The following is a 25,107-nucleotide window of genomic DNA, read 5'->3' as shown; positions in this document are numbered from 1 at the left end:
CAGCAGGAACATTTACTGGTGAAAGTGCAGAGTGCCATTAATATTTCAAACCTTTAGTTCTAATATTACACCTCTATTGAAGGACTGGAAAGCAGCAAGATTAACCATTTACCATCACAGAGCTAAACCTTAATCCCAGCCAGCCTCTGGGTGTCAGATTCAGAAAAGACATCTGTGTCTCCAAGTTCAGCTGCTCAAAGTCTAGTTTTTTTGTAACTGTGCACCTAGAAGAAAGGCTAAGACATGACATTTAATACATTATTCTCTTACCTAAAGCTTCAGGAGAGAATTAAACACTTCCAGATGGTAACCAAGAAGATGTGCATACAGATCAGGGAGCTACCTAGAGACAGCTAGTAAGAAGTGCAAAGTTTAAGGATGCATTAAACTCCTGCCCTACTCTGGAGGTTGGGAAATTGGATCAAGGCTACAAAAAAAGATGCCCATACCTACTTGGGCACCTGTACCCTCCCTACAAGAATACGCACCAAGCAGATAATAGCCTCAAGACTTTTGATTCTTTACATTTAGAAACAAAGTAAAACAAAACCAAGAATTAAACAGGTGGTATTCTGTTGCTGAAATCCTAGATACCAGCCCAAATGGAGTATTGCCTTTTTAAAGGCAAAACCAAAAGCCTGACACCTAAAGTCTGCTTGTTGACCCATTACGGTTCCTTGCAAAGCCTCCAGAAGCACCATGGGCTCCAGTAGACAGCAAGCACCATATATTGCATACAGAAAGGCCACAACAATGGTTAAGATACTTCCTTTAAAAAAGGATAAAGGTGTAATGTGAAGGTCTCATCCGTACATACTGGTAGAGGTACAGATAAGCTTGACTGGAAGAGACTTCATCATAAGAAACGTTTGGTACACTGGGGGGGTGGGGGGACGTGTTCTTTTGTTATTGTTTTAAATTTTATAGCTGCATTTTTAAGCTTTTTGGGTTTTGACTAGAAACACACAACAGGCAGTAGCAGCAGAACCACACTGCTCCCACAGTTACCTTCCAAGAGCTGCAAACTGTGCAATTGGTGCTAGGAAAGTTGCTTCTATTTTTAGAAAGCTTTTTGCTGCTCAAAGCCATCTACAAAGGCCAGCTTCAAACAAATATACTTAAAACTAGACACAAGCTTGCTGTTCCAAGTAGAATAACCTCAACATCTTCACTTATTCAGTAGTTACAAAAAAGCCAGAACCTTTAGAGTGTGATGTTTTGCTACTTTGAAACAAAGTTACATATTATCCCTACTTATACTTCTGAAATGGCCTATTAGTCATTCACACTGGTTTTAGGTATCTCCTGCAGCTGTACTAAGCTAGAAGTTGGAAGACTCAAAATTCACACCACTCAAAGCATCCTTTGCATTATCTGATAGATGCAATAGGTCCGCCCAGAATACATTCCTTAATCTTAGAGTGCGCTTTCAAATAGAGAAGTTCTTCCTTTCCATCAGATGAATGGAAGTGATGGTATCTTCACATGCAGTCATTTTAAAGGATTTTTCTACGTAATGTTACACAACTTAAAGTTTTCAATTTCAAAAACAATCTTCTGGGTCAATGTACTCTTAAACACACCAGAAAAATTTGAACACCACAATTTGATTTCCAAGTTCTATGGCAATTCAGCATATTTGCCCCACAAATCACAAGTTACACATAGCCAAAAGGATTATTAACATGCTCGGGCAAGTACACGGGATCAATACGCACAGCACAGAAGAAAACCTAAATAGGAAACTCTTGAACAACGCTAAGCATAAGTAAAAGCAGAATATATGAAAGCAACAGAATAAGAGCGAAACAAAGTGAGATCCTAAGTGATATGTCTTCCTCCCTTTCCTATTTTAGATCAGAGAACTCGCATTTTTAAAACCTCAGTTTTAAGTTGGTTTCCTTCACCATATGAATCATCTATATGCATTTTATCTCCTAACTATAGAAATGACTACTCCAGGAACAGTATTTTACTAAGACACCAGTAACAATGCATTTGAAAACACAAATATTATCATCAGCATTTTAGTCCATCAATGGGTAAAGGAGGAGATACAGTTTTTCAGCTATTTGGAATATTTCATTCATGACAGTAACATAAGCCGGTCCTCCCAAACCGGAACAGTAACTGGTAACATTACTTGATACAACAGAGTGAAAAATGTACACTTCAGCTCTTGATGTTTATTTACCCTTAAGAATTTTGCTTTCCTTCCACCAATCTGGTTTAAGGAAAGTCTTAAATCCATTCCAACAATCTGTGTTTGATTCAAGTACCCCTTCCCACAATTCTGTAAAAAAAAAAAAAAAAATTCTGAACTAGCACAAGATGTCTCTTCCAGTAATTCACTGTTAGGAAAAATAAAATTACTTAAACCCTACCCCCTCCTACCTTTCAAAAATTCCTACTTCCAACCAAACTGTTGCTGCCTCACTAAGTTGCATCTATATTAAGAAGCAGTGTTACCAAAAATTATCATCTCTGAAGTCAAACACTGCCAAAATGCCTGCATCCATGCTGTATACATTTTACAGATTTTTACTTTGGGCTAGCACTGGTCTAATCCACAGGACTGAACGAGACGCCCAGAAGCACATCATGTGCAGTCCTGGAGCACATCTGGATTAATTCTGTTTGGAAGGTATCCACTTCGTGCATTACAAGACTACTTCACAATGAAAACAGAGGGCTGTAAATGGGGATGGTATCTTAAAAAAAGTATGTGTGATCTAAGACGCACTCGTAATACTTTGTCTCATCTAGACTTCAGTCAAAAGTAACTTTACACTCACATGCTAATGTGTTTCAGAAGTATGGGTGCACTATTCCCAACGTGCCGGCATGCCCAAGTGACAAGCCTCTACCTGACTGCTTCTCGCCTTCCACCAGTGAGAAGTCTTTGCCAATCAGAAGTGTGGCAAATGCCCCAGCCCCATGCTACTACTTCCATCCCACCATATTACACTGTGCTTTTCCTTTGGAATCTTTTGGATTAAATTCACCCGATTAGAAAAATATGGGAGACAGTGATAAGAAACAATACTGATCAACAGCCCTGACTGCGAATGGATGTTTAAAAGTATTTGTTGTTTTTGTCCTCTTACTAAGTTAAGGTAGAGAGGTCAAGAACAAGAGACAGAATAGCTGTATTTCAGATGCAATCATAAGTTGACCTTCAGTTAAAAACAACCTGATTCCTGAAAGCAAGTTTCAGAAGAGAAACAGGACCCATAGCAGTATCATCAAAAAAAAAGAACAGCTATTAGTTACAAATACCCAGATAATTTTTATTAGTGAGGCTTTCACTAGTTGGACTCAAACAGCTACTGCTAACACATCTGTTCAGACCTATTCACTTTACTAACACCTTATGTGACTTATTCTTCACATATTGTTGCTAGTGACTATAACATATGAATTGGTGGCACCTTTTGTGTTTCCGATTCAAGGAAATAAACTATATTTAGCATTTTTCCCCTACCTCTAGCAAAAGGTTTTTGGTTTGTGGTTTTTTTTTTTTTCCCAAAAACACAAGTGAGAGAAAGGATAGGAAGATAAATGTTTTCCGTATTATTCAGAGAGCTTTCTATATGAAACAAATGCTTTAACAGAGTCAATATTCTTTAAGCATTCATTCAGCATACTATGTGTTATGATTCCAAACTTCTAGAACATAAAGATTTAAGTAGTTGACCAGATCACCTGGTAAGTCTACAGTGTCCAGTAACCTATGCTCAAAAGCAGTGCTATTTAGTTAAACAAATAAAAAAAACCCTGTAGTGTAAACAACAAAAAAATCTGTATTCAATGACAGAAAACCAGTAAGCTTCAGAGTCATAGATATCATTGTCTTGGTTAGAATGAAAAAAGTTTAGAATTCATAATTCTGTTTTGAACAGACATGGGAAGAAAGTGAAGCCCATGCATTTGAGCATCCAAGTGAATTTTGTACAGAATTTTACTGTTACTTACTTTCTTTTTATGGGGGTACATAAAGAAATTTTACCCAGAAAGATTTTATGCCTCCCCCAAGCCCCACTATCTTGTTTTTTTTTACAGAAACCAGAGGTTTTAAATGGTATGGCAAGCTATGCTGCCGCAGTACAGGAATAATCACATCCTGTTGTCTGTTCCACATCCCTGTCATGTGCATTATGTGTTCCACAATGAACCAAGCAGAAGCAACCACCTGTCCTTGCATCTCAGTCAGCAGTCTAACAGCTTAGCTTAGACATATGATGACTTCGTATCAGTGCACCCAACTACCAGTCTATCAACAACCGCTGGAAGAACTTCAGAAACATAACAGTGCCAATGAACACAGATATACTGCTCTTCTACTACAGTGCTTTACTGCAGTTTTGTTTCCCTGAACAGCTCTAGAAGCTTCTATAAATCCAAACTAAATCCTTAAAAGCTGGCAAAGATTTAGTCTGAGATATACCATAATTGACAAAGCAGCAGAAGCCAACCAGTACATAGAATTTAACCAAAATATAAAGCAAGCTGAATTCATCAGACAACTACGATGAACAAATAGCTAAGATTTGAGTCACTTCTCAGAGCACTAAAAAAAAAAAAAAAAATGAAGGGGGTACAGAGAGGCATCTTGTTCTTGTTTTCTCCATGTCTATTGGGAGACTATTCTGGGTTGGGAATTGCTGTATTGCCAGACAGATACAAATTCCTTTGCTGGCTGCCACAGCATGAAGCAGAAGCTGTTCAAGTCAAGAAGAAAGTTGCTGAAGAAGAGCAACAAAGAGAACAGAGCAAGAAATGCAGGGAGCGGACTCTTGCATCCTAGGTGACACCCTGTTCAGAATCTGCAAATAGATTTATTTTTTCAGATCTGAGCAGCCCTTTATCATTTAAGAACTGGTAACCAACACACATTAGTACAAAGCACGCACCTCCATCTCCCTCTGCTGTCTAGACCACAGAAAACAACTAACTTCTATACTGTCAGCACAAGACATTCAGGAACAGCCTAGAGTTTCCAACCCTGTTTATGACTTACAGAACAAATACAGATTTATAAGACAAACTATCTGAATGTTACATTATAAATCTCAAAACTATATACTGAAAGTGTTAAGTAGAAGTAATGTTTGGGTTTGGGATTTTCTTCCCCCAAGCTTTTCACTGCTTGTGTAACTTTAATGCAAGAGCAAGATAATTCAAAGACAATATACAATCCTTATATAGGTTAAGTACATTATTTTCTCTACCTAGCCTCACTTAATCCTATTTTGGGGATTCTTTTAATTCTTAAATGTGGAGTGAACGAATTTTTGCTGCAAAGTCTCAAATCATTTAATTTGTTATACCTCACCTCCTATCTCAGAGGAGTTTATTTACTCTCCTCACAGTATAAAGTGCCAATTAAAAAAAAAACAAACACAAAACAAACAAAAAAACCCCACAAAAACCACAGTAGTACATGAGCACATGAGATTTCTCAGTTCTTAACAGTCCTCAGATTACAGGCTCTTAAAATCTAAGTTAAATCTGGGCTTTGGTTACCATGAGGACATAGCATTTACACATTTATTAAAAACAATCACCATTACTCTTATACCAGATTTCAACTGCATCACAATGCAAATGCGTTTTTGCTTCTAGCCAAAGTACAGAATGCTTCAAAGGAAGTATGTTCCTTATGCTGAAGAAAGTGAATACAATAATCAGTGTAGCATCTATTTGAATGTAGTTGTAATAATAACTGATGAGAAACAAGATTATAGACAGACAATGCTAATATAGTAGCATGTATTCCTCAAAACAAATTGAGGGTACATCTGGATCCTCCTTGGTTTTTGTGGCAGGATTAATTTCTTTTAGTTTGAAACTGAATTTTATGCAGACAACTCGAGTTCCAGCACAGTCAACAAGAAATGTAAATTTCTATCCCTAGCACATTTAGTTGTCTGTTTATTTTAGGATGCAGATGTGATTCCTTCCTAGTTCTTCTCTTCCCATCCATTTGCTAGAACCAGACCTCAATGAGATCAGAAGTACAAGTCCGGTGTTTTCTCTCCTAACTTTAGATGTCAACAGTGTGATCTACTGTTCTACATAGGCCTTAAGACAGAAAGATAATATCAGAGTGGGCAGCTGTCATTAGGCTAATACAGCCTAATATTGCTCAGCACAGCTTGAGCCCACATATGCAAAGGCTTTTCTTGGGATGGGGGGGTGTTAAGTGAAAAACCATCATCTGCAGACATTAGAACTTAAATTTTCCTATTTTTCAGTACCAATGAACACCAGCCAGTTCAGCTCAAGCTCCATGCCCCTTTCGATCTATTCCCATATATTTCATAGCACAAAAACTGAACGGAAAAAGTCACCTTAATGATGTAAAAATACTTAAAGGCTTATGAACCAAAGCCAAATGCACAGCTTCAGAGTAATTCACTATTTACATTATAGCATGATATGTACAGAAACACACATTTGGCCTATATTGTTTTCTTGACAAAATTAATGTAGTATTTGCTGCAACTTTGAGTAAGAGCTCACTAAAAGCTATGTATGATGTTTGCAACGTTGGTAAAAACATCACGAGAATGGCACCAAAGCAAGAAGGGACAGCAATGTACTGCTCAGCAGAAGACTAAACAAGTACAAGGCTTGTTTCTTCTTTTTTATTTTGCACATTAATCTTCTTCACACACAAAAATTGCATCTAGCATAGATGTTTTTAAAGAAACTTATGTATAGCTTCCACACTTGTTACCAATTCATGTACCAGGAGACATCCACCAGTTTCTTACAGATGTCATTTTCTTCAAACACCAAACAGGCTAGAAAACTTCAAAGTGAAGTAATATGCTATTAACTGATCAAAATCACTTTCTAGCGCAAATAAGAACCCAAAGACCTGTTGAAACCTTAGACTGCAAGCTGTGAACTTTCACCTTGATACACTGACCATATGCTGAATTCCTACTCAGCTACATGAAGGAAGGCCCTGGAACTGGTACAAACCAGAAAGATAAGGTAGCCACAACCATCAGCAGAAGCTGCAACTATTAAGAAAAGGAATGTCCTGCATGGAGAAAGAGAAGGGATCCAATAAGGAACAAGAGGACCCCAGACTCAAATATTACTATTGGACCAAACCGTTGTGTGAGGAGAGGGGAACTTAAACTGTAAGGGTATAATTGCCCAGGGATTTCTTTGTTCAGGGTCCCTCTCTGGAGGCACCCAGCTCGAGCTGTTTTTCATCGCTGTACTGCTCAAATTCACCTGGCGTACATCATGTCAGAGAATCTGCTTTGGGGAAACCTAGGGTCAAGCCCGAGGGGAGAGAAAGCGCCCAACAGTGAGTGTGTGTCTGAGCGAGGAGTCAAAAAGGGGCACCAGTCAGCTCAGTGGAGCTGCCCGCTGCGAAGGGACCCTGTGTCCTAGCACAGGTCCCACCCAAGTCTCGGGTGGTGCCTGTGTGACCCCCTGAATGGCTTGTGAATGTTCGGGTAGCTGCTGCTGCTTTAACATAACTGCTCCAGTGTTTCTGCTGCTCTAACATCTTACACTAAAGGTCTTCACTTAAAAGTTGTGCATAGTAGTAGAATTTGTAAAATTGATTTTGTAACATTCAATAAAAATGACTCCACTATTTTACTATTAACTTTGTTATGAAATAATCGTTAACTTTGGCTTAATACCATTAATAAGCTCCTAGTTCTACCCTGAAACACCACAGAACAGTTTACTCCAACAACTGCATAGCAGTATACTTACTTGTATATTGCTTTTCTCATCTTTAAACTGAGCCTAGCTATTTCAATATAGATAACTAATCAAAGTTGAAGTAAGTCTGAATTATTTAGCAATAACACATATCTGATGTTAGATTCTACAAAAGCACCCAAAGTGATTCCACTTACTTACAAGAAAACATATTAAGCCTATTTTGGGAAAGAAGCAATTGTAAAGGAAAACTTCACACTAGATTACCTGCTTCTGAGGAAACGAAAAAGCCTCCTTCCCAACTGTATTAAGGGCAACATGATGCTGGCCCTCCAAAATAAGCTGCTTGTTGTCTTCCACAACATATGCCTACAGAACATAATACAAAGACATTAGTGGACCAGAAACTATCATAAGCTTCATAATACAGAACTACTGACTTTCCCCTAACTTAAGTGGAAGATTACATACTGTTCAAAACCTAAAGACTAGCACAACATTTATTTTATGTGTATGCTTTTAATTTTGCAAGCACAGACAACGGCTGAAGTTTAGACTGCCAATTTCCACTACTTAATATTTGCATTCTGGTAAATGAAATCCTCTTCTTCAAAGCAGACCAGGTCACTCTTACAGTTCTATGATAAAAGCAAGTATTAACAAATCTCTTGGTTTAAGATTTCAGAACATTCTCTTCTAAGAAGAGAACTTATGAACTGGGTGCATCCAGAGTAATGTAAAACGACTTAAGGAGACTTATAACAGGCACAGCTATTAGGACTGTCTTTGCTTCTTGACACCATTTTAGTGCATTTGCCTGTTTCCAGAAAAAAAATTCATCCATAAAGTTTGCAAGAGCACACTTGAAAGTTCAGGATGCCATATTAAATTATTTTCTAACAGTCACATTTCATGGCCAAATTACCACAAAGGCCACAACCATACATACCTTCCACAGTACAACAATGTTCAAATCAACTTCACTGCACCTTTGTATCAATCTGACTGTCTCATCAAATGATTGTTTCACAGCCCTTTGAGATGCATGAGTATGAGATTGCACATGTGTTCTTTTAAATTCAGACGATAAGCTTTGAAAAAAAAAGTCTGCACAAGGGCTGGCTGAACTTATTATCTGCAAGAAAAAAGAGCAAGAAAGAGTGCTCTCAGAACAGGATGTAAGCTGACACAAGTTACTCTAACAGAGCTCATCACTGTAGTATTTCAGTTCCATTATCTTGCTTCGCTTCCCTTTGCAAACCTACAGGATGCCACACATCTTGGTTTCCGTGCTTGCCCTGTAAGAGATCAGCCATACCTAATGAAGCTGTCTAAGGTAACATAGGGAAACAGAGCTACAGATTATTGGCCTAAAACTACAAATACCAAACTTGGAAATAAGGGCTTTGATTATTACCACCAGACAGCCTACTGTGATGTATCAAGTGTAGTGTACAAAGCTGAAGTGTCCAACTAACTCACAAACTAACTGACACACAAGTCATTATTGCTTATTAATATTTTCCTCAGGTTAGCTAGAATTATTTTTCAAAAGTTAGGAACATACATTTTGCCAGCAACAGCAAAGCTAGATTGCACAACATATTCCCCACGTATAAGTGGCACAGCCAGAAGTACTGTGCTGTTTGTCAAGTTTGTCATCATTTGTGCTGAGCTTGATAAGGAAGCAGTGGTTTTAAGACCAACAGGAATGATACTTGGAGACAACAGAATAAGTATGAAATTTTAGCTTCCTAACCCCTCCCTTTCAAAAACGTTAGCCTTTCCAGAATATGCTGTTGCAGAGCTGCTAATTGTCTCCCTGGGTATGAGTATTCTGCTAATGCAACAATACGTAACTGTCTAGAAGGGAGGGCCCACTCCCCATCCCCCCCCACTAGACTACATTTTCTTAAAAGAAAGCTGAAGTTTATGCAGCTCATCCAACTTTAAAAATGCAAAGAGGGATCATCTACCTCAGATTTCTAGTCCTAACTTCAATTTATATTCCTATAAAATGAAATGGCAGCAAGTAGGTTTTCTTTGGCTTTTAAAAGCTGGATACATATATGGAAAATGTACACTCAGCATAAAATAAGAAATTACATTCAGTTAAGTAAATCCATTATGCTGATGTAGATTTCTGATCTGATGCAAGTGGCCTACTTTCCTCAGGTTTTGGAAAAGCATTCACTGTACCAAGATCATTTGCTAAAAGGATTCTTCTTCAGACAATACCTGTGTGCTTAAAAAGATTAAAAGAGCACAGTAGTCTAGAATCTTAAACTTCAAGAAAAAAATCAAAGAAACAGAGTCCTTGAACTGACTGCAACCTACATTAGTAGTTTTGAAATTCTGGTACCTACATCCATAGAGATTTCCAGATTATTTTTAGAATAAGCTGTAATTAGAATTTTTAACTTATATTAGTAAAAATATAACTTTAAAAAACCCACAACTTAACAAGAATCTGACATCCACACATCTCTACTAGAAAACTAGAGGACTGGGAAATATTCAGAAGAATTGCTCTGAAGAGTTGGAAAGGAAGGAAAAACATTAGCAAAAAAGTTAGCATCGCAATGTGCTCCCAAAATAGTTCAGCTGTAGAGTTGGGAACTTAAAATTCCAGACTATCCACTAGTCTATGCTATCTTACCTTCTCTTTGTAAAAAAGAGAGCTGACCTAGAAGACCAAGCTTTTGACGTGCAAAACTCGACTTCCCAACTATGAAAGCACTGTTTACATCTTTAAATTTTAAAAAAAGACTTTCACTGGGGTACTTGCATATGACAGGGATACCTTGCACAAGACAAAATATGCAGTTGCGCCAATTCACCTACCTGTTCATTTCCAAAGACAATGTCTGCAAATGTGTAATTTTCTAAGGGATAAAAAGAGAAGGCATTGTTTCAGCATCATGAGAAGTCACAACTTCAGCATACAGCATCCAAATAGTATTTTCTTCAAAAAGTTACCACATTCAGGAGAGAACCTACCTTCTGAGTTTTTGCATCTTACTGCTTTAAAGCATAACTTCGCTCTCTCTCTGCTAGCAAGTTTAGTATCTGAAAGAAAAAGGTTGCAAGATTTTTTCCCCCCCTCAACATAATCAGAGTCCCTCCTCATTAGCCAAAAGTCAGCCTTTAAACTTCACAAATAAAAAACACACTGATGATACTCAAGAAGCATAACTAATCAAGCAGAGCAACTGCATGATAGTAAAGAAGATGAATTTTCTGTGACTGCATGGTAGTAAAGAAGATGCACCTTCTACTGACCCCTTCCATCTACGTCTAGAGCACAAAGTGAGCCATAATATGTATAGGAGATACAGAGAAAGAAGGAAGGAACAGAAGACAAAAGATTCAGTTTAACTGACTGGTTCACCCTCAATATTAATACAAGAGGAATACATGTCTAGACTAATTTTTAAGCATATAAAATGTCAGCATACAAGTAAGGATAACATTTGTTAGGTACAATAACAGCACTTTTTTTTGCCTGGCATAGTTCGCCTTTTCAAAAATTAGCAGCTTGTATTAGCTAAGGCAGAACACAGCACTAGCAATTCTGGTATATTTTTAATAACTGAACAGAGCACTTGTCAAATATTCTGTTGATCAGCAAAATGTAACAATGATATAAACAACTAAAAGTGAAAGAACACTGAAACATTTCTCCTGAGGCAAGCTATCAGCCAACCCAGACACAGATTTCTCTACATCACAGAAATAATTTACCTGTAAGTTAAGCCCATTTTTAAAATTAATGAAGTCAGAAAGTTATCTGTCAATACATTTTTCTTGAAACACTAACAAAAGAAGGGCTGTAGTATGTTTGAAAGGGACAAAGTTTTTAGGAATTAATTATTCTGAAAGCCAAATTCAACTCCCTGTAAGATTCTTTTGACTGTTCTTGTCAGGCAGAGGTAGACTTGCCATCCTTTTGGTGATAAAGATACATACCTTTGTCTTCAGAGATGTTAACAGATTTTTGAAGCTTCCAGTGCTTGCTATTACTTGAAACTTGCACTATATGAAATTCTTTAACACCAGTCTCACTCTAAGGAAGAAACAAAAATTATGTCAAATAAGACTAATCACTATTGTGATGTTCAACATCACATAGTAAGTGTTCATTCCAAGGTGGCACTGTTAGAATCTTAATTTAACTCATTATTCACACCATCCATTATACAGTACTAAGGAGACAGAAGAAGAGAATTAAGACCCACTGTAACATAAAACAACAGTCCCAGCTCACAGCAACTTCCAATTCCAGTAAACAAAGCCACACACAGAGGAAACAAAGATCCCCCAGAAAAATACCTGCAAGCTAGTATTTTAGATTAAGACTGTAATAAAACCTAGGCTTGTAAGTGCAATGCAGAACACTGCCTGCAAGGCAGTTTCTAGGATTACTTTAGGAATATTACTAGGTCATAAATCTCAGAAATTCAAGATTTTTTTTTTTTTTTTTTTACACATATATACACACAATGAAAAGTAGCTTTTTGGGTTGGTTTCCTTTCTTGGAAAGAGTGAGGTGGTAGCGGAAAATAAAGTCTCACACAATGTTATCTGTTAACTTGGTAAGTACTTTATAAAACTTCCTCCTCGAATGAGGAGTGGACAATATTCACTTTAGTAGCCAAAGGAAAAAAGCGTACACACCTTTAAAACAAAATGACAAATCAGCTCAGTGATTCCACTACTAGCTAAGTGTCTAGGAATTCTATAAACAGAGGATTCAATTACCTTGCTTTGTGGTTGAAAAAATGGGAGCAGCTTTACCAAAAAAGAGTAAATTTAAATTAGCATGGTACGAAAAACTGCTTTGCTAAGTCAACAGATCACAACAGACATATCTGTATTTGGATTATATTTGCAAAAACGTCTTTTAGAGTTTGGTAATAAATGTAAACACAGAAGCTTCCTTCAAGTTGGAGCTTAAATTTTGACTTCACATTACCACTAATTCTACCAGTGTTTTCACTGAAACTTTGCAGGGGGCACAGGTTGTCTCATTCAGAACTACCTTGAAAGTTGTGACCATCAAAAGAATTCATGAATTTGGAATAAATCTTCCTAAAAGAAAAAGACTCCAAACTACAGTACTGGAATTTGCTTAGGATAGAGATAGTTACAGCAGACTTCCAGAGAGTTGAGAAATAACTTAACGTTAGTACTCTCTTTCCAACAGTAACTGGAATGATTAAATATGCAAGGTGTATTTAGTGTTTGCAAAGTAGTTGTAAAAAAAAAAAACCCAAAACATTTTACTTAAGTCTTGGTTCTATTGGTGACACTTACACATCTGCTGAGCTTTAAAGTAGTAGTGGTAGTATTATTATCAAAAATAAGAACTTACAGTATTGATATTTTCTACATCCACAAACAGCAACATATTGTCCCCTCTGCCTTCTTCATCTTCAAGTGCATTACTTCTGCAGACAGTAGCTCGAATATGCAGAGACCGGCTAGTACAAATAACTGCAGTGTGCCTTAATACTCTATGACTAGGAAGGAGGGGAAGGGAAGAAAAAAGAAAAAGACATTCTGAACAACCAGGACTGCTGTCCAGAACCTGTCATCGAGAAGTTTAGCTTTTATGTCTGCCATCAATACTAAGGCCATTAGACAATTTATTCCTGTCAACCACCACAAAGACTTTTCTTTTTAGCTTCCTATCAAAACTATATTATTTTTAACAATCCTGCTGCATAGGCAGGTGCTGTCCAAACATGCAGTCTCTTAGCCAGTTTGAAATACTGCAGAAAAAGGTTAGTATGTTACCCTGACGAAAAACATGTCAGAAATATTTCTGATGTAAGACAACTGGCACAGTGAAAGCAAACAGGCATGTATTGGCATAGGGATGTCAGTAAGCTATTTAATGCCACCACATGCTTTGGAAAATAAGAGGTTTTGAGAAAATAAACCATAAAAGGCCCACTAGTTAGTCACATCTCCTGCATAAACATTTACTAAAATGTACTGAGACAGAATACCACTGCATTCAACAAATTCCCCTGAACTGAGAATCTTGAAAGCTTACTTCTAGAACCATCACTACTCTGCCTTTTTCCAGACACGCTCAACCTCCAGGCCAGCAAGCCCTTTGTAAAATTTATCTTCCTGTTTTTCTAATGATGAGTAAACTTCCATTCTTGGATACCATCAAAACACATGAGCTTTTCCCCCATAGAAGCTTTGTGTTACCATAACTTCCACTTAGAAACATTAGAGGCATGTAAAAATTTGATATGCATTACCTACTAAATATGCTGAAACATCATGCGATACTTGTGTTGGGATGGGGGAAAAAAAAAAACAGTGGTTTCCTAAACTGTACTTCACATATCACAATCTACAGAACTTAATAGTTTTGCAGTTATCTTCAGACAGATATACAGATGTCTGTATAGCTCTCAAGTGACACAAATTAAATCATTTTTTGAAAACTTATAAGCTATGCTCAGTCCACAAAGAGTACTGTTAAACAAGATCACATCGCTTAAGTTCCCCTGGAAAGTTCAATACAGTAGGGAACAAATACATTCCCCAACCAACCATCTTCCACCTCTGAAACATCTCACTTCCTGAATACTATGAACTCAGAGAAGAAATAAGTTCTGTTCTTAAAAAAAAAAAAAAAACAAAAACACACTACATTGTTCGGGGACAAATTCCCTATTCCTACGGGCTAGTTTAAGGCCAAATGAAAAGTTAACTTTGGCATTTCAGAAGCTACAGAAAAATTTAAACAAAGGGTGCATTTGCACGACTTAGTTTGATTTCAAGAATATGCCACTGATCTACTCTCTTGACCATCTTCAACTTACTTGGCTTTGGTTTACATTACAGAGCAGTCTCACAGCACATAAACTTAGTTTGTTTCTCAGAACTAGCCTGGAAAACAAGCTCCAGCCACAAGCAGACATTCAGTCCATGTGACTAGAGCTCATCTGAAGTAGCCCTGCTCCCCACCATCATCCTGAATATGTATAGTATAGAGAAGTAGAGAGACTAAGTGTGCTGGTTTTGGCTGGGGTAGAGTTAATTTTTTTCATAGTAGCTGGTAAGGGGCTATGTTTTGGATTTGTGCTAGAAAGAGGTGTTGATTATACAGGGATGTTTAAGTTATTGCTGAGCAGTGCTTACACAGAGTCAAGGCCTTTTCTGCTTCTCACAACACCCCACCAGCGAACTGGCTGGGGGTGCACAAGAAGCTGGGAGGAGACACAGCCGGGACAGCTGACCCCAACTGACCAAAGGGATATTCCACACCCATGACATCATGCTCAGCACATAAAGCTGGGGGAAGAAGAAGGAAGAGGGGGAACGTTCGGAGTTACGGTGTTTGTCTTCCCAAGTAACCGTTATGCATGATGGAGCCCTGCTTTCCTGGAGACGGCTGAACACCTGCCTGCCGATGGGAAGCAGTGAATGAATTCCTTGTTTTGCTTTGCTAGTGCACATGGCTTTTGCTTTGCCTATTAAACTGTCTTTATCTCAACCCATGAGTTTTCTCACTTTTACTCTTCTGATTCTCTTCCCTATCCCAGCAGGGGGGCACAGAGTGAACAAGCAGCTGTGCAGTGCTTAGCTGCCAGCTGGGGTTAAACCACAACACCAATTCCCCAGCCCTGATTACAGATTCACTCCTCCTAGTCTGCACTGCTTCTTACAGTGGGCAGAGACACATCCTCCAGACAAATAAATCCAGCAAACACAGGTCCAAAATAAATTTCTCTCCCAGAAAATTAAATAGTAACATTTAAGTCTGTGGCCAGTATTCTTAGTGGGCTAAAAACTAAATCTAGATAAAGCCTGTTGCAACTTTTCCTTAGCTCTAGCTATGAGCTCTAACAGCTATAAGGTAGCAATGTAAGAAGTACACTTGCAGAAGAGTGAAAGACAGCTAAAAAAAAAAAAAAAGACAGTCTTCATTTCGGAATTTGGCTGTTTACTAGATTGCTACACTAAGGCTTCCTGAAGGCTCATCTCTTCACTTTCTGAACAAAGGCCTATTCACCCCAGAATCTTTGAAGAACAGGTTTCTCAAAAAAGTTCTCCTGAGCCTTCTTAGCCTCGGACATGGGCAGGACTTAGAAATAAGTGACATAAAAGGTCAACTTGCTACCTTTCAAGTAAAGTTCAAAGAAAGCACTATTTGTTAGCTTGTGGTGTCAAACTTGACTGTCCCACTGTCTCAAGATGGTCCAAAAACAAACTATACAACAACATGCAAGTCAAACTTGGTATTTAACCCCTCCAAAGAGAATAACTTTCATAATACAATTACTAACCACATTTTAACTAAGAACAAAATCTTTTGTTCAAAGTAGACAAGATTTTGTTTTATAACATGCAGAAACAAATTAAATCATTATTTTCCCCCCCCATGCCTCAGAAATATGTGCTTCCAGAGAAACTAAATACAGAGTTTGCATTAACAGTATTCCATTAGCCCTCCTTCTATTAAATTATTTTAGTAATTGCCACTTTGATGGAAGCAGAGTAGGCCATATAATTTCATATGGAAATGAGATCACAGATTAGAAAAAAATTATTGCTTAGAACAGCAGATAACTGGCCACTTTTACATCATCACAGCAATTGAGAGAAATTCAGTAAGATTTACATTTATGCTTACAACCTTTATAATATGTCTAATAAATATGACAGAAAAAAGTAGATAAAAACTTACCACATTTTTGAGTGTCTTTTAATACTTTCATAGTAAAACAAAAAATTAATTTCATGAACACCTTCTTCATCTGGTCCCCGTAACCACATTGGCAGCTGCACTGAAGCCCCAGGAAGAAGAACAGCATCAGGAAGTGGGACGTGTATTACTTCAGGCTGACCTCCTGTGCCAACCCCAAAGTCTACAGAAGAAGCTGAAGATAGCAGTGCTGTACGCACAGAGGTAGGATCTGTCACAACAGTCTTGTAAGCACTACAGTTTTCAGAAGCTGAAGGACTTAGTGGCGTAAGAACAGCAGTATTTCCACCAAAAGTAAAAAATTCTGGATGCTTTGACACAACCTTCAGTGCGGTAAGAGGACACTTGCTTACGTTCACAAATTCTACATATGCTTTTCTGATTTCTCCACAGAGAAGCCCTGTAGGAAAATTTATAAAGAACACCTGTATGGGAGACAACAGGAAAAAAGAAAAACCTGAACATTGAGACAAGTTACAAACGCGCATGAAAACAACCACCAACATATTTAAACTATATTGCTCTCTACAGCTTCCTGAGGAGGTGAAGTTGAGAGGGAGGTGCCGATCTCTTCTCCCTGGTATCCAGTGATAGGACACATGGGAATGGTTCAAATCTGCACCAGGGGAGGTTTAGACTGGATATTAGGAAACATATCATTACCAAGAGGGTGGTCAAACACTGGAACAGGCTTCCTAGAGAGGTGGTTGATGGCCCAAGCCTGCCAGTGTTTAAGAAGTATTTGGACAATGCCCTTAATAACATGCTTTAACTTTTGGTCAGCCTTGGAGTGGTCAGGCAGTCGGACTAGATGATCATCGTAGGTCCCTTCCAACTGAAATATTCTACTCTATTCTGTAGAGTGTTGTCATTAACCAGTTAGTCAGACCATCTTAATAACCCTAGTAAGGAAAATCACTGTTTTAATTAACCAACTTGAAGACCTATTCTAGATGAATGGCAAGCAAACAGAAAAAAGCTTCTTTGCCTGTTCCCCCTCCCCTTGAAATATGGCTACAAAAGCTGTTGCCAACTAAAATTCTAAAGGGAATATAACAATTTTGGAAGGATATTAATTTGGAGGCTTCAAGTTTCACTTGAAAAAACACCCACACAATTTTGGCACTGACAGATCAGAAATCATCTGGAAAGATTTAGGCATTAACAAAGACTAAGACTTCATTGTTAGAATTACATTTATAAGCTCTGGATTCAGCTATTTGCTCAATACTGCCAATAGAAAGTAGCTACGTACCTCCAACAAAGGCATTTCTTCTGTAATAATGGGATCTAAACGTCGATCAGGTCCATATTTAATAGATGTTTTTTCCTCTTTTGTGTTATTGAGTCGAGGCCCTTGGATTTCTAAATCTTGTCGTCCTCGTACAGATAACCCATTGGAGACCAACTTTCCTGAAATAATTTTTTTAAAGTTTCATTTTTTTTTTTTTTAAGTAATTTCTAACTTTTTTCTGAGACATGATCCAAAGTTCCCTACCCAATCTCAAAAATAATTTTGATTTTTCTGTTATTGGGCACATGCAGTGTTCACTGATTAAGCAGCATCACTGACAAAGAACTATTCAAAGCTTACTGTCACACATAATGCATTGCTATTGCGAGTTAGACAGCCAGCTATCCACTGTTGCGGGCTTACTCTGCCCCTTAATAGTTTGACTACAAGGTGGCGGGGGGAGGCAGGGCAGCACAGAGCATGAAGGCGATGTATTTATTTCCTTTCCCAATTTCTGCCAAGCTGGAAAAGTCACCCAAAACATTTTTATTTCCTTCAAAGACAGGCCACCACTCTCCAAATGTTTTTTAGTCCAAAGGTTTCCAGTTTGTAGATAGCTAAACAAGCTTCATTATTTTTAGACACTTTCAAACATGTGCTTTAATCCCCATTTCCTCCAACAACCAAATTTTCCACGTGAGAGACAGTTTCAAGTGAATGAGTTAACAAAACACATCAAGTAACATGCAATTAATAAGCCATTTATATGTTAATATAAAGGAAAAAGAACTAAAATAAAGTCAAGATGCTACAAAAATAATTATATCAGCCAAATTTTAATTTGGGAATCTATGCAAAGAATTGTAGTGCAACATTTAGACAAAAGTTGAAAGCTAACAAAGCTAAAAGACCCAGAAGAAAAATGAATGGCAAAAGAGTCAAAGTTGTTATAGATTCAACATGGCATAGATGGAATATTTAAATTTTGATTTCTTTTTTTAATGGTTTCAAAATTTCCACATAGTTAAAAGGAACAATAAGTATGGGTTTGGCAGAGGTTACTTCCTTTCTTATGGGATTCCTACAGGTGCCAATTCATTCTTTTCCTGTTGCAGTTGTTTCCCTTGTTTCTACATCCTTACCTGAAGGAAGGCCTTGCATCTTGATAGTCAGACATTAAACACTAGAATTTAGTTCTACTCTGCAGAAGCCATGTCTCCCCCTTCCAGAGACACACAACTTAAGGGAATATTACACTTACCTGTCTGTAATCCAATAGAAGGATCTATCCCATCTAATGTCACAGCACCTTGAACAGTGCCAAGATTATAAACGACTCCCAGAATATGTAGCTCCCCTGTTTGATGGGGAAAGAGCTTTAGTCTTGCCTGTGGAGATACGTTAAATTTTTGTTGTTGTTGCTACTAGAAAACAGTATTACTACATTTAAATTTCCAGTTGCTAAAGACACTCACAGCTACAGTTACTCCGTATTTGTGTCAGATGTAACCACACGCAATAACTACAGGTCACTTATTGGATTCGAAATTTCATATACACAGAATTTACCAAACCAGTCCACAGCTGAGAGATGCTCATTACATTAGGAAAGAATCCTAAATTGTAACAAAAGTGAACTTTAACAGAGGCAGAATCACAGAATGGTTGAAGTTGGAAAGGACCTCTGGAGGTCATCTTGTCCAATTCACCTGCTCAAGTAGGGCCACCTAGAGCCAGCTGCCCAGGACCATGTCCAGATGGCTTTTAATATCTCCAAGGATGGAGACTCCACAGTCTCTCTGGGCAGCCTGTGCCCAGTGCTCAGTCATCATCCCAGTTAAAAAAAAAAAAAAAAAAAAAAAGGCGTCTCCTGATGTTCAGATGGAGCCTCCTGTGTTTCAGTTGGTGCCCACTGCTTCTTGTCCTATCACATTCTCCCTTCAGATATTTATACACACTGATGAGATTTAGAAGTTCCAGTACTTCATATATCAGTAATGTCTTCTGTAAGTTAAGCATTAAGTTCAGATCATAACAAGTCTGAACTCCACCCTGAAGTTGAACACTGAAAGACTGTTTTTAAAACAAAGTATAATACTTACCACTTTTGTCTCCTCACTATTAATTAAAAATTCTGCTATTGCTTCAGTGCCTATCATATCACCATCACACATTCCCTGAAAAGAAGAAACAGCTTTTCAGATACTATTACTCCTAGGCAGAAAAGGTGCCATAAATATTACTTCCCACACCTTTCTTAAAGTGTTCAAGGAAAAAAAGCATACAAATTTCAAACTGCAGACAGTTAGGACCAGCAGGTGCTGTATGCCCAGCTTCTCAGGCTTTCTGAATTAAAGAAGCAGCTAGAGAGCTCAGTAAACATTTACTTAAAAGGAAAAAATTTAAGATTTATCACTATAAATTGGAACCATTCCCAGTCAATTTCACTGATACTCACAGAAGTATTTATCATATCATTAAAGTAGCAGTTCAGACCAGAACAGAAGGGAAAGCATATGGTAATCCTTGAGACTTATTTATATGAAACTATGTTTATAACTCTGGAAAACACTTACAGTACCTTTAGAGATCACTATGTTCCAAATACTTTTGGCCAGGAAACCAAATTACTAAGGAATTTACTGTAATATTAAGTATTAGAACATATTAAAACCTTAAAAATATAAATGTGAGAACAATCCTTCAGAGGGAAGCTTTGGCAGTATTAGTCGAAGTGTTAAACAGTAGTAAAAGTAGTTCATCTAAAGTGTTCAAAACATTCATTTTTAATACAATAAATTTTCATTTTTCTTCTAATCAAGATACCAAGATGTTCCCATGTCATACCAGCATAGTTTTTCAGAACACACATTTCACTACACACAGTAGCTTGAGTAACAAAAAGGTATTTGATAATATACCTATTGATATTTCAAGTCATTTCTGCTAGTCAAGGCTAGTGCGACTCAAAACAGATGTACTACACATACAATGAAATGTTGGAAGTATTTTGCTTTGCATTAAGCTTTACAATACTCATTACAGTATGTTTGTTAACTTGGCTGCTTTGTGCCCTATGGATCTAGGAAAATCTAAACAATGCATAAAGAAATCGAGTAGCTACTTTTTTTTTTTGCCCTTTTTTTTAATTTACACTTAAACCAGCTGTTTTCATACTACAGAATTTTGAAGACTTAAGTTAATATATTCTCCATAACTGTAGCTGTTTGGTTTTGGTTGAAAAAGGATGAAGCTTTTCTTACCAGCTCTTTTGCTTCTCCATCATGCTTTCCATTGAAGTCCTTAGGTTGAAACTTCCACAGCAATGAAAGGTCAGTCAAAAGAAGTGGAACTTTCAGAGGGTTTCGGAAGGACACTTCTACAGTTATTGGTTCTATTAAAAAAGTGCAAGAAAATAATGACAACAGGCTATCCCCACCACAATCTGAAGGTTCACCTAACTTAAAAGTGTTCTTGTGCTAATAACTTGCACAAGAACACTGGTTTAAATCTACAATAACACAGGAAATATTGTACAAATTTATCTATTTCTGAAACGTATAAATCTTAACTTTACCTTCTATCACAGCAAGTGGAAATCTGGAGTTATCTGAGTAGCGATTTAAACAGAACTGTGTTGGTTGAAAGTTTGAAGGTATTATTCCTTTGTTTATCACAGATACAATCTGCTCCTCGAGTTCCTTCCACTGTTGTGATGATTCCGAGTCATACTCCTGATCCAGACTTACATGCGTAGCTGCCTGCTTTTCACCTAGTGTGAGTAAGGCAATCTTAGAAGATGAGAACACTGGCACGCAACAGTTGCAGAGGGCTGCACTGGCAATTTGGTAAGCATTGTTAAAAAATATTTTAAGTTCCCAGTCACTGTCATTTGATTTAAGTCAGTAAGCTGCAAGACATTTTGAAATACATACATGGCAGACAATACTGAGGATAATTTGAGTATACTTCTATTTGCAAATTGTGGAATTCCAAGATTTTAGCATGCTACATGGTATACTCAGCTTACAGATTATTTTTACTTTATGACAGACTACAGTCCCACAGTACAGCCCTGATTTATATAAGAATTTCCACTCAGCTTACTTTACATTCAGGAATCACAGTGTTTCAAACATTTCATCCAAGAGAAAGTTAACTGTAAAGCTCATTTCTAGCATTGGCACTAGCATCTAGCGTTTGCTAAAGCATTAAAAATCCGTTTCATGAAGTTCATTACAGACTTGCATTGAAGTTTTCCAGCTATGAAAAACAGTGGAAGTCAGCACATATGCAGATTTCATATTTACACAGGAAGTCTGAAAACATCTAGTGAGTAGACACTAAGCTTAAGCTTTTCTTTTGAAATCTTAAGAAGTTACCTTGTCACATTACTTTTACATAATGACAGGTTTTTGTGTGTGTGTGTGTGTGTGTGGCCCCTCGCCCAAAAGACACCAACTCCTGCATATATTTTGGTTCCATAAGTAAGGGACTTCAATCTGTTTACATGAAATTTTCTAACCTTCTGCTGGTCTTCGATCATGCCCAAAGAAAACACGAGTTGCTGAGCTGTTAATATATGGTAAAGGAAGCTGTGGTAAGGGACCATCAGGTGATAGCTGGGTTACGTTCTGGAGCAAAGGAGGAAAACAGAGTGTCATGCCATTATGCAAATACATCATATCCATGCTGTACATTACCAATGATTGAATGATAAGGAAGCCAAGTTATAAGTACTCAATGTTTGAACAGGTAGTATTTTTAAGATGGAATGACTCATTTCAATTAACTGTTTTAATAGTTTCTTCTGCTTTGACAGTCTGAAGCAGTATTTTTTTCTTCAATAAGAGTTTAAAGTTTGTGAAATCTTTATGGAAAAAGGAGAATGATTTTAATCCAGCTCTAATCACTATTGTGCCTGCATCACTGTTATAAGCTTTATTTGATGCAAAGCTTGACACTGTAACTCAGAACTTGACAAAGTATGTTGACTACACCACCGCCATTACACAAGACTCACCACAGCTGAGCTGTGGACTCAAACACCAGCCTTGAGTAAGGTCTACGATAACTTAGCAAACACCACAGAAATTCTGTTCACAAGCTTTGAAAGACAGTAACTAACTACATGGCTGCAACTTGTGTGGTGATACCAGTACTAAACATCCCATAATGTACATGGCATATTACAATCCAGGATCACTCATGAACTTACAGCCAACTTGATGAGTCACTTGATCTATAAAAGTCTGTATTAAAATTCACTACAACATGGGTGGGGAGTACTTTATAGTACCTGAAAAGGTGACAGAGCTATCTAGTCTTTATTAAGCATTTATTATCAAAAGCCTCAAAAATCATTATAAGTTGATCAAAACAAAACAGATCCACTTCCTCTAAAAGAAACTGAACTATCACAAGCTGCAGTTCAGCCATGACCCTCAAAACGAAGAGTTCATTTTGCTGTAATAAAAACCACATAAAGACTCACACTAATACCCATCAGTGGAAGTACACTTAATACACACATGAGATGCAGCACATTTGGTTTTTTGAAGCCTAAACTAGAATATGAACACATCAACCACATAAAAAAAACCCTTGGAACAAAGTAGGTATGACAGAAAATCATTTAATGACTTAATAGAAAATTACTGGTAACAAAATTACTGATTACTCAAGGAAAAAAAAAAAACAATGAAAAGTCATTTACCTTATAAACATAAAGATATTCTCTTAAAAAAGCTCCTTGCTGAGCTGGAGATTGTTTACTATCATTGATCAAAATATGCCTGAAGGCAGACACAGCATTGTCAAGCTGACGAAGCGTAAAGGACTGACGACCAATAGTGAAGTTAATATGGTCTTCTGCAAGAGACCAGCCTTTCCCTTTGTAAACCTGCATGGCTTGACAGTAGCAACGTAAGGCATGTTTTTTCTGCAAGAAAAAACAAACAAGTTAATTTCTCAAATAATCCCACTAATCACTTATTGTAATTGTAATACTAGGAAAATTGAACAGTAAGTCAGAAAAGTTACTTTAGTTTTTGCCACCCCTCCACTACACAAAGAGTAACGTTTGCAGAACTCTGCCTCATAGCATCTGGTCAACATTAATCTAAGCACAGACTTGTTGGTTCCTATGGTACAGAGCCTAGCCTTCAGATTAAGTTCATGTTTTCAAAGACTAGTGTAACAGGCAGTAAGTTTAAAAAGTAAATAACAAGGAAAAGACTCCTTTTAAAATAGTGTTCTGTGTTGCTTTAGGACCGACTGCTAAAGTCTACAGAGCTATACTGCCAAGCCTCAGGACATAAGCTAGATTTAATACATTTCACTTCTGTAACTGAACGTTCAGTGTGACACTTCCAGTCAGTTGTTGTTCACTAGACACACTTGAGACAAAATCCATGCCAAGCAAACCAACAAAACACAGCCCTACAGTACATACAAGACAAAATTACCAATTGCATCAGCCATTGGGAGATAGATGCTCTGCTCCCAATCAGCTCCACAGTTCCTTTCCTGTACATACATCAGGACCTGGGCATGCAATCCCAAGTCTAGGTATTGAACATCTGCATAGGCATTCACTGTACAGGCAAGTCTCAGCTTCTAAAAAAAGGGAACAGCATTCCCTTATTTACAGTAGTAATGGAAAAAAAAAAATCTAAGATCTGTTCAAATTAGTATGGTGATGACAGAGTACAAGCAGTAAATCCTTAACATCCACAGATATTACTGACACTTTAAAATATGGTATTACAGTACACAGCTGAGCAGCCTGGCTGACTTCTCTTCAGTAGCATTTAATATTTTGGTTCCTCTAAGGATATGGAAAAAAAATAACCTACATTTACTGTAACACTGAAAAAGCATTCCTTGGAAACCAGAATCCCTACAAGAACTAGACACAAATGAGAGCGCTGTTACATGAAGACAAAGTCAAAGCTTTACAAAAATGCATGCATTTTTCCAGGCAAAGGAATGAGATATAAGAGAATAAATAAAAAACCTCTGATCAATAGCCCCCTGCCAGTACTGTATTGTCATAACAATAGACAAGGAAACTATTGCATGAACAAAACCAAGGAGCAGGGAAAATACTCCTACTATTCTTCACATCTGTGATTTTAAATACAAAAGCCAAGAATACAACAATGCTTTCTTTGGTCCTCACCAGGATGATAAAAACAAGATTGGGTGGGGTGGCAGAACACCCCCCCAAGACCACAGGGCTTTGTTTCAAACAGAATTCCGATGCCTGGGTTCTCCTGTATTATTGATTTGCAATACAAATTTATTTCTACCACAGGTTTACAGCTTATTGGTAAACTGCAATTGACTGTGTTCAAGGACAGCCCCACAACTGAACTCCGGTGGCTAACCTCAGCAGTAATCAAGCACAAGCTGTCTTTAGAGAGTCTATCCCACAACT

At 37.6% G+C, this 25,107-nt stretch overlaps 1 protein-coding gene across 5 annotated transcripts in view; it reads right to left on the bottom strand.

Moving 5' to 3' along the window:
- TRAPPC8 (trafficking protein particle complex subunit 8) overlaps positions 1-25,107 on the bottom strand; it is a 58,394-nt gene that overhangs the window by 6,876 nt on the left and 26,411 nt on the right. For 4 of the 5 annotated variants that reach the window (XM_082325713.1, XM_082325711.1, XM_082325714.1 and 1 more), the window contains 14 exons: positions 23,383-23,607; positions 22,192-22,300; positions 21,244-21,438; positions 20,930-21,060; positions 19,769-19,843; positions 18,928-19,054; positions 17,688-17,845; positions 16,415-16,857; positions 13,073-13,220; positions 11,668-11,764; positions 10,699-10,767; positions 10,543-10,583; positions 8,648-8,833; positions 7,966-8,067 (listed from right to left, as the gene is read on the bottom strand). In XM_082325713.1, coding sequence (XP_082181839.1) covers positions 7,966-8,067; positions 8,648-8,833; positions 10,543-10,583; positions 10,699-10,767; positions 11,668-11,764; positions 13,073-13,220; positions 16,415-16,857; positions 17,688-17,845; positions 18,928-19,054; positions 19,769-19,843; positions 20,930-21,060; positions 21,244-21,438; positions 22,192-22,300; positions 23,383-23,607 — 2,106 coding nt within the window. The remainder of the gene's footprint in view (positions 1-7,965; positions 8,068-8,647; positions 8,834-10,542; positions 10,584-10,698; positions 10,768-11,667; positions 11,765-13,072; positions 13,221-16,414; positions 16,858-17,687; positions 17,846-18,927; positions 19,055-19,768; positions 19,844-20,929; positions 21,061-21,243; positions 21,439-22,191; positions 22,301-23,382; positions 23,608-25,107) is intronic. The other variant, XM_082325715.1, reaches the window with a different exon arrangement.

This window comes from Platalea leucorodia (genome assembly GCF_965183815.1).
Source record: "Platalea leucorodia genome assembly, chromosome: 1".
NCBI lineage: Eukaryota > Metazoa > Chordata > Aves > Pelecaniformes > Threskiornithidae > Platalea > Platalea leucorodia.
This window is presented reverse-complemented; position numbering and strand designations above follow the sequence as displayed.